General features: G+C 58.3%; 1 protein-coding gene across 7 annotated transcripts in view; it reads right to left on the bottom strand.

Moving 5' to 3' along the window:
* Window positions 1–1,557: 1,557 nt before the first annotated feature.
* Window positions 1,558–8,775, bottom strand: part of HIP1 (huntingtin interacting protein 1) — a 176,566-nt gene continuing 169,348 nt past the window's right edge. For all 7 annotated transcript variants that reach the window (XM_038375707.2, XM_043499732.1, XM_043499733.1 and 4 more), the window contains 7 exons: window positions 7,472–7,565; window positions 6,244–6,344; window positions 5,802–5,907; window positions 4,869–4,992; window positions 4,548–4,609; window positions 4,201–4,312; window positions 1,558–3,389 (listed from right to left, as the gene is read on the bottom strand). In XM_038375707.2, coding sequence (XP_038231635.1) covers window positions 3,379–3,389; window positions 4,201–4,312; window positions 4,548–4,609; window positions 4,869–4,992; window positions 5,802–5,907; window positions 6,244–6,344; window positions 7,472–7,565 — 610 coding nt within the window. In that variant the 3' untranslated portion in view covers window positions 1,558–3,378. The remainder of the gene's footprint in view (window positions 3,390–4,200; window positions 4,313–4,547; window positions 4,610–4,868; window positions 4,993–5,801; window positions 5,908–6,243; window positions 6,345–7,471; window positions 7,566–8,775) is intronic.

Raw genomic sequence — 8,775 nt, 5'->3', positions numbered from 1 at the left:
CCCAGAACCCCTTTGTCAGTCCCCACCTCTATCCTGCCGAGAACCCCTCCCGTCAGCCCCCACCTCTGTCCTGCCAAGAACTTGTCAGCCCCACTCCTCCACCATCCCCCAGAACCCCGCCATAGGCCCCCCCTCCAACCGCTTCATCAGCCTCCCTCCTTCTCCTCTGACAACCCCCCCACCCGTCCCTGCTCTTCCTCCTGGCTCTGCTCCTGTGTCACCAGCCCAGGCGGGCTGCAGCCCGGAGAGCTGAGGTAGCTGGGGCTGAGCTTGCCCAGGTGGGACCCCGCACTGGGGGGAGGGGGTGTAAGCCATGCCCCCCCCCCCATGCCTGCTGCTGCTCCTATTGCTTTGGAGGTAGTTGCAGCCCAAGGTTGCTCCTTGGAGCCGGGGCTGTATTTGGTTTGTCGGCCTATCGGGGGCATGGAATGGGGGTGGATCACGCCGACTTGTGGAGGCAGCGAAAGCACCAGACACAAAGTCCTAAGGGGCTGGGAGCACCACCTGGGCTCAGCCAGGAGTAAGGTTCAGTGTTTAGTGTCAGAGATCCAGGGCTGGGGATGGCGCGTGGGCGCCCTTGTGATGAACACCCCAGACCCACATGCCGCCTGTCTGAAGGCCGGGGCTCTGTTTTCTCCTAGATTCTGGGGCCCCAGAGAGGCACATGGTGCTACACGCCAGAAGCAGCGTAGACAGCGGCTGGGCTGTCCTGGCTTGTCCCGCTATGGCTTGGGCTGGGCCATGGCCATCAGCTTAGCTGGAGGTGCCTGTGCCATGGTGACTGGGTTATTGACAGCTTCGGGAGGGACAAACGTCAGTCCTATCTGAAAAGGCAGGTTACTGGCCAGACTGGCCTGACCCAGCCTTGCTGGGAGGAGGTTTCGCCTGCCAGGCTGTAAGAGAGCCTCTCCCAAAGCCCCTGGCTTAGACCGGCCCCGGGACCTGGCTGCAGCCATTGCTGACAAGGGTAACAGCCACTTCCCATAGTTCAAGGCGATAGACTTGGCCCCCGGGGGGGCGGGCAGGGGCAGCAATGGCTTCTGTGGAGCTGGACACAGACTAGGTCTGAATCAGGTCCAACTATCGCCACAGCTTGAACCAGCTGGTTTTCAAAGTAGGCACTGGGGACCAACTAGGTGGCAACCCCATCCCGGCCAGAGGCATGTGAGATAGGGTGAGGGGCTGCGGGTCAGTGCCCAGGCAGGGGGAGGGGAACCGGCCACGCACACCGGGCACTGACCCGCAGACTCTAGCCTTGGCAGGGGGACCAGCCACACACACTCAAAGCCAAATTTGCCTCCATATCTCACTGCAGTGGGATTCCCATGGGATGAAACTGGCCCCGATTTGCATGAACTGCCCCAGTGCAGGCTGCCAGCTGGGTACAAGCAGCCCAGTGTGCAGCCCGCAGGACTGGCTGGGCTGTGTCAGCAGGGAGGGTATTTCACTGACTGCTTTGTCAGCAGTGGCTGAGAGGCAGCACCGGAAAGGCCCCCTCCCTGTTAGCAGAGCAGGACAGTGGTTTGTTACTGCTAGGGGCAGACTGCCGTTTGATCAGCCCAGCTCCCCATCCATCCCCGGCTGGTGCTGTCTGAGCACGAGGGGGGGGGAATCTAAATGATGGGGTGGCCACGTTCCGAGCAGCTGGCTGAGCTCCCAGGGCGGGGGGAGCTTAGATCCCTGGGAGCCGAAAGGACCCCGGTTGCCTTTGGATTAGCTGCCGCTAAAGGGGTGAAATGAGACAGGCCACCAAGCGTCTTCAGCCTCCTCTGCCCCATCTAGAAGGGAAGAGAGGTGTTCCCAGGGGTCACTGCTATGCTCCCATCCCTCACTTCTCAAGCAAACCCCACAGCAGCTCTCTGGGCCATGGGCTGCCCCCGCGGGCTCACAGTGTGCAGAAGATGCGCAACCATGTGCCAGCATGGAGGGCACAGAGGCAGCAAGGGGACCATGCTTGTTCAAATTCCAGAGCAGCTTTCTGCTCCGTAGCAGCCCCCGGCTACATTTTGCTAAAGCAGAGGGCACCGAGGGTCAGTCCAGCACCAGATGCCTGCAGTCTGTACCAGCCATGCTGCTCAGATCAGTGAGGAGAACTGGCAGCTGGGGGCCCTGAAGAGCCCTATTGCAGGCTGGCTGGAGCCAGGGTCCAAGTGTCCCCTTCCCACTGGGCGGGGATCAGAGCCGTGGGGCAGCTTCATGTATTACCCACTGGGGCGGCGCGGGTAACTCTCCCCGCTGGCAAAGGAAGAGGCTGTGATGGAGCGGCAGGAGCACCTTTGACAGTGATTTATTGCTGGCACTAACACAGTGATCTGCTCCAGGCACTAGGCTGGGACAGCGCTCCCTGCTCTGGGGTGGGGATGGGTCAGCTCCTGGGACCAGGCTAGGAGCTCAGTGGACTCTCTCCCATGCTGTCAGCCTGAGTCACAGAGGGCTCGGGGACTAGCAGGGTGGTAGCTTGGGCGCTGCTCTCTTCCTGCAGGAGCCTGGGGGAGCGACTGGGTCTTGCGCCTCCACACCCCATCTCCCACCGGCTGTCTAACACATGGCTTTAAGGGAACAGGGCTCCCACGGACTGCATGCTGGGGCTCCATTGGCATCTCCCCGCCGCTGGAGGCTGGCTGCCCTGGGATGGCCCCGTTTGAAGTGCAGTAAGACACGCGCGGATGAGGTGTTATTGTGGTACGCTGGCCCCCTTCCAGCAGTGAAAGGCACTCATCGTCCACCCCACGGGTGCAGCATGCCCCCACGGGCTCTGAGCTGCGCAGGGCCAGCTCAGAACAGCAAGTGGGAGAGGAAGTGTGGGTGTGGGGAGGGCTGTATGCCCAGCTCCGAGCCCAGAGCCCGTCCAGCCTCACCAGCAGAAGAACCGGCTTGGTTGCATTTCCACACCCTGCCCAGCGCGACACAGGCACCGTCTGGTGGGACACTGGCTCTGAACCGGGCCAGCGTCTGCACTGACGGAGCTGGCGAAGCAGTGGGGTCAGAAAGCCAGATCGGAGCTGCTGCCGCCAGGGCACGTCGCCGAGGCAGAACCGGTTCAGAGTCTGTGCAAAGAATGAACCAAGGGTTACAGTCAGAACCCACAGGCGGTCCCCAAAGCAGCTGCACGAAACATTCGGGCAGAGTCTTGTGTCCTGTGGCTGCGGGAGCCTTGCTCCTGGTACTTCAGGCCTCTGCACTTTCTACTTGCCCAATCGAGGGTGGAGTGGCTGCCCGGCTGGGCACGCTGGAGGAGGGTCCTTGGGAACGCAGAGGACATGTGCTTCAAGTCGGATTTTGCACCAGTTTATTTTGTATCTTCAGAAAGACCTGCACGAAGCTGGGTCCCGGCCAACTGAAGGGGCATCCATCGGCCGCTGATTCGGGCATGGGAAGCTACTCTGCAGCTGGAGGGGGAGGAACGCCAGCAAGGGCGGACAGAGGGTTAGAGGCTCTCAGAGTGGGTAGAACAAACGTACGCTGCCAGCTCCTTGGGACCATCTTTTTGTTTCGTGTTTGTGCAGCACCTGGCGTGGGGGGGCCTGCTCTGGGACTGGGACTCCCAGGCGTTAGAAGAGAACAAATACTATTCCTGCCCGGCGCTAGGGACTCCTCTTCAGAGGAAATGGGTTGTCTCCTCAACCACCGCTCCTGCTCTGCTCCCCACAGTGCCCCCTGCTGAGAGAGGCTGGGCTGGAGTAGCCGGGAGTGCCCCCACAGCCAGCGCTCCTGCCCCACTCCCCACTGCGCCCCCTGCTGGGAGAGGCTGGGCTGGAGTAGCCGGGAGCTCCCCCTAGCCCCAGCTCCCACAGCAGGAGTCTGTTTTGAGGTGTAATTTAGAGGTGCCATCTAGTGGGTTAAGCAAGGGACGCAGACACTCCTGGGTGCTACTCCGAGCTCAGACTCTTTGGGATGGTCCTGGGCAAACCACAACCTCTCTGCCTCAGTTTCCTCCATGAGGTCTGTGGGATACTGATCCCCGCCCCCTGCGTCCCAGGGCGGGAGTCTTCCGGCAGGTACAGATGCTGCAGGAAAGGCCGTGGTGCTGCTGCCTGGGCTCTCACATCTCATTGCCTTTCTGCTCGTATTAGATTTCTCCAGGGTACCAGGGAAAGGGGCAGGGAGCGAATCCTCCCAGCTGGTCTGCTTCCTGCCCCTCCCACCCTCCGCTGAGCTCAGGCTGTACACTTCCCTCCCTCTCCATCCCCTGGCACTTACCGTCCTCATCCCAGCCCTCCGCCACGCCTGCTAGCTTATAATGCTTCTTGCGGAGTTCTCCCAGCTTCTGGTGCTCCTTCTGCAGCTGGTTTTCCAGCTCCAACACTCGCACCTAGTGGGGAAGGGGAACGTCTTCTCATCACCTAGGCCAGCAGCTGTGCCTTAGTCCCGGTTTCTCTCCTCCCATGTCCCAACACACACCTCCCCATCCCCAGCCCACTCTGGGACTCTTCCCTAGCCTCAGCTCCCCAGCAGCACATTTGTCTGCTAAACCCTCCCTCGTTAACCCTCAACAGGCCAGAAACAATGGGGCAGACTTTAGCCAGCCTAAGAGACGATGTCCCTACCTGAGAGTCCATTTCCTGGCGCTTGATCTGAGTTAGTGTCATGCTGGAGAAGTCCATACTGTCTGTGGGGGAAGAACAGACAAGTTGTACCTGTTACCAGCGCCCAGGACTCCCCCGGACACTGTACTGAGAATGCTGAGCGGGCTCCCCAGCTGACGCATGAGCACGCACCCAGGAGGGGGCACACCGAGATGAAGGATGGGCCCGATGGGCAAATGGAAGGAGACAGTGAGATGGGAGGGGCACAGCTGCTGGAGAAGTGACGAGCCCTTTAGGGAAGCTGGGCAGAGATTCCCCCACCTAGACGGGCCTGGCACTCACCTTTCTCCTCAATCTGAGATTTCCCTGACTTGGTGGAGGCCACCACCCCGGCGGTGGCCTGGTTGACTCCTCGTGATGCCTGCCGGAGCCTGGCCAGGTTAGCACTGTCCTTATCTGCTTTCACCTGCCAGATCAAAGAGAAGGCTCACACTCGCCTCTCGCAGGGGATGGGCCAGGAAAGAAAACAATCCATCTGCTGGGCTGGCTCCAGGGGCCACGTGAGGCCTATGGCTGCTAGGAGCCCAAGCCACGTTGGTGGCTAGCACACAGGGCCAGACTGAGGCCTGCCACCGAGCCGGTTGGGGGAGGGCGTAAAGAGCCTCCTCTTTGCACAGGTGTGTGGGAGAATCGCTCACCAAGAGCGAGGATTGTGTGGGAGGAGTCGTACCACCAGCCCTGCCCCACACATCAGGGGAAGGAGTGGTACCACTAGCCCTGCCCCCACAACACAGGGGGAGGAGGCGGCTCTGTCCCCATTCCATCTGCTGGCACAGAGTACGTGCTCCCCGGCTTAGGGCACGCAGCAGCAGGCCTGCTCCCCCCACAGGCAGGAAGTACCTGGAGCTCCTGCTGGGCCAGTGCTGCTCTGCCCACCCCGGGGCTGTTCCCACGACACACAACCACACCCTCAGGAGAGATGTGGCCAGTGCTGGAGGCAGTTTGGGCCCACAGCGAATAGCTGACTTCGGGGCAGGGGTTTGGTGCTCTCACTTCCCTGGTCAGCTCCCATGCTCAGATCATGGATGCAGGAGCGAGCGACAGTCCACAGGGGTATCAGCTGGGCTTCCAAGACTGAAGCAAGGCCCTCTAACTGGCCACTCCTCCCATCCCCACCACTGGAGCCGCCCCATTCCAAGCAGGCAAGCCAGCCGGCACCCCACACACAAGGGGGTGGGCTGTATACAGAGGAGAGCGGCTGGGCAAAGCTCCTACCTTAGAGGCAGCCACCAGCTGGGCAGTGCTAGCTGCGATCTCGTGAGAACACACCATCAGCTCCTCGAATTTGCCTTTCCCTTGCACCACCAGGTCAGCGGCGTCACTGTGGACGGCAGCAGAGGGAGTGGCTGGGACCCCAACGTGCAGGCTACACCAAACAACCCACTCTCCCACCAGCCTGGGCAAGGGGATGCCATTGTGGCACTCAGCTCCTCAGCCTCTCTTGCCCAGAGTTGAGGCACCGGCAGGGCATAGGCCTGCCCCCAGCTCTCTGGCAGCGGTTCACTGGGCATCACATGGGAACTCTTGGCAAGGACTCAGCCAGGACTGGCACTGAACTTCCCCGTGACTTCACATGTTCACCGCCCATCTCAGACCCCCAGAGTCTCGCTCACACTCCCCACAATGCGAAGCCGCCGCTGCCCCAATGGGCACTTACACCATGACAGTGGCTCCCCAGCCCACGGCTTTGGAGGCGGAGATCAGGCCCTCCGTCCAGCGGGAATTCCTGGCATAGAACTCCTTGGGGGACGCTGCGCCCTGTCATTCAGAGGAGAAAGGCCCAAGGGTGATGCACGGGAGGCCAGGGAGCGGCAGATGCTGCTCAGTCACTCTGGCCCCTAGCCAGCCCTGCCTTCTCCCTAACCTGCCGGGATGATGACCGAGCTGGGGAGAAGCACCATGATCGAGGAGTTCCCAGAACAGCTGGTGCAGAGGTTTGTGGAAGAAGCTGAGCAGCAACCCAGGCAGGGTTTATATCCCAGACACATGGACCCAGAAATGAGGACTCCACGGACAGCAGCCCTTATGCGGCAGCAGGGAGGGGTTTACAGCCTTTGGCTCTCTGACCAGCCCACCCTGGCCTACCACTCTGCTCCCCCTCTTCCCCTTGGCCCTCCTGGCCATCCCGGCCATCCCATCACCTGGATCTGCTTCTCTCCTCTTCCAAACCCCTCCTCGCTTCTCCAGGGAGGTCACTGCCATGGCTCAGAGCAGCAGGACCCAGCCCCGAATGCCCCACTGCCACTCACAACAGGAGATTCAATGTAGCCGGGGAACCTCGCCCCAAACTGAAGGACGCTGCCAGCCATGGAAATACCACGGTGTCCTAGGCCAGCGGTTCCCAGAGGCTGGCACTGGTACCCCCCAGCTGCTACCTTAGACTCCCCATCACTCCCTTAGCGATAAGTGTCGATTGGCTCTGCGGTCACTACATTCAATTGGGTTCAAACCCGCTATGGCTGGGGAAGCAGAGTGTGGAGCCCCACAGCTGCAGGGCAGGTCCGGACCCACACAGCTCGGGGGCAGGGACAGGCTCTGACGGGAACCGGATCCCTCCCAAACGTCTCTGGAGCCTGAAGTTGGCCATGTTGGAAAGTGCCTCTGGGCTCGGGGCTTCCACTAACAGACAGGTTCCCGGCTGGTGCCCAAACTTCCGGTAGCTGGCTCAATAGCTACAGGGCGTGTAGAGCTCACACTCCGAGATCTTGAAGAAAAACCTCTCTCTGTCGCTCTGAATTAGTGGCCTCCAGCTACTATAGAGACCCTAATCTGCCCCATCTGCCAGAGAAGGCTGGGAGTCGCTGTGTTAGGCCACAGAGTAGCTGACATGGGTCTGCCAGCAGCAGCTCTCCCAGTGGGTGCATGCTAGCGAGTGCCCTGCTTACCCTTCCGCTCTCCACTATCTCCCTCTGGAGGTCCTTAGAAGCCAGGACTAGCACCTGGATAGCCTGCATTAGGTCCGTGCAAGAGCCCAGAATCCTGCAAGAGAGAAAGGCAGCTCACAAGAAGGCAGGGAACAAACAGGCTAAAGAATATTTAGCTAAGTTAGAAATAATCAAGTTGGCAGGGTCTGATGAAATTCATCCTAGGGCACTTGAGGAAACAGCTGAAGCAATCATGGAACCATCAGGATTATTTTCGAGAACTCCTGGAGGAGAGGCCCCCTGAGGATTGGAGAAGGGCAAATATAGCATCTGGCTTTAACAAGGGGAACAAAGAGAACCTGGGGGATTACAGACCAGTCAGCCTAACTTCAATACCTGGAAAGATACTGGAACAAATTATTAAACAATCCATTTGTAAGCACTTAGAGGATACTAGGATTATAAGGAGTAGCCAGCATGGATGTGTCACGGATAAATCACGCCAAACCAATCGAATGTCCTTTCTGACAGGGTTACTGGCCTAATGGGTATGGGGTAAGCAGTAGATTTGATACATCTCGATTTGGGTCAAGCTTTTCTACACAGTCCCACATGACATTCTCCTAAGCAAACTAGACCAGTGGATCTCAACCAGGGGTACATATACCCCTTGGGGTACACAGAGGAATTCCATGGGTATATCAATTCATCTAGTTATTTGCTCAGTTTTACAACAGGCTACATAGCACTAGTGAAGTCAGTACAAACTAAAATTTCATACAGACAAAAGGAAAAGGTAAACAATTTCCCGGGACTAGTGTGGCAGTGACACTTTTGTATTTTTATGTTTGATTTTGTAAGCAAGTAGTTTTTAAGTGAAGTGAAACTTGGGGTACACAAGACAAACCATATTCCTGAAAGGGGTAGAGTAGGTCTGGAAAAGTTGAGAACCACTGACGTAGAGAAATGTGGTCTAGATGAAATTACTATAAGGTGGATGCACAACTGGTTGAAAGACTGTACTCAAAGAATGGTTAGCAATGGTTCGCTGTCAAACTGTGAGGGCATATCTAATGGGGTCCCATTGGAGTCAGTTCGGGGTCTGGTACTATCAATATTTGCATTAATGACTTGGATAATGAAGAGGAGAGTTTGCTTATAAAACCTGCAGATGACACCAGGCTGGGAGGGGTTGCAAGCACTTTGGTCAACAGGATTAGAATTCAAAACAAAATGGAGAACTGGTTTGAAATGAACAAGATGAAATTCAATATGGACAAGTGCAAAGTACTGCACTGAGGAAGGAAAAATCAAATACACAACTA

The sequence above is a fragment of the Dermochelys coriacea genome, chromosome 17 (genome assembly GCF_009764565.3).
Source record: "Dermochelys coriacea isolate rDerCor1 chromosome 17, rDerCor1.pri.v4, whole genome shotgun sequence".
Taxonomy (NCBI): Eukaryota; Metazoa; Chordata; order Testudines; family Dermochelyidae; genus Dermochelys; species Dermochelys coriacea.
The sequence above is the reverse complement of the archived record's forward strand: the minus strand, read 5'-3'. Positions and strand labels throughout refer to the sequence as shown.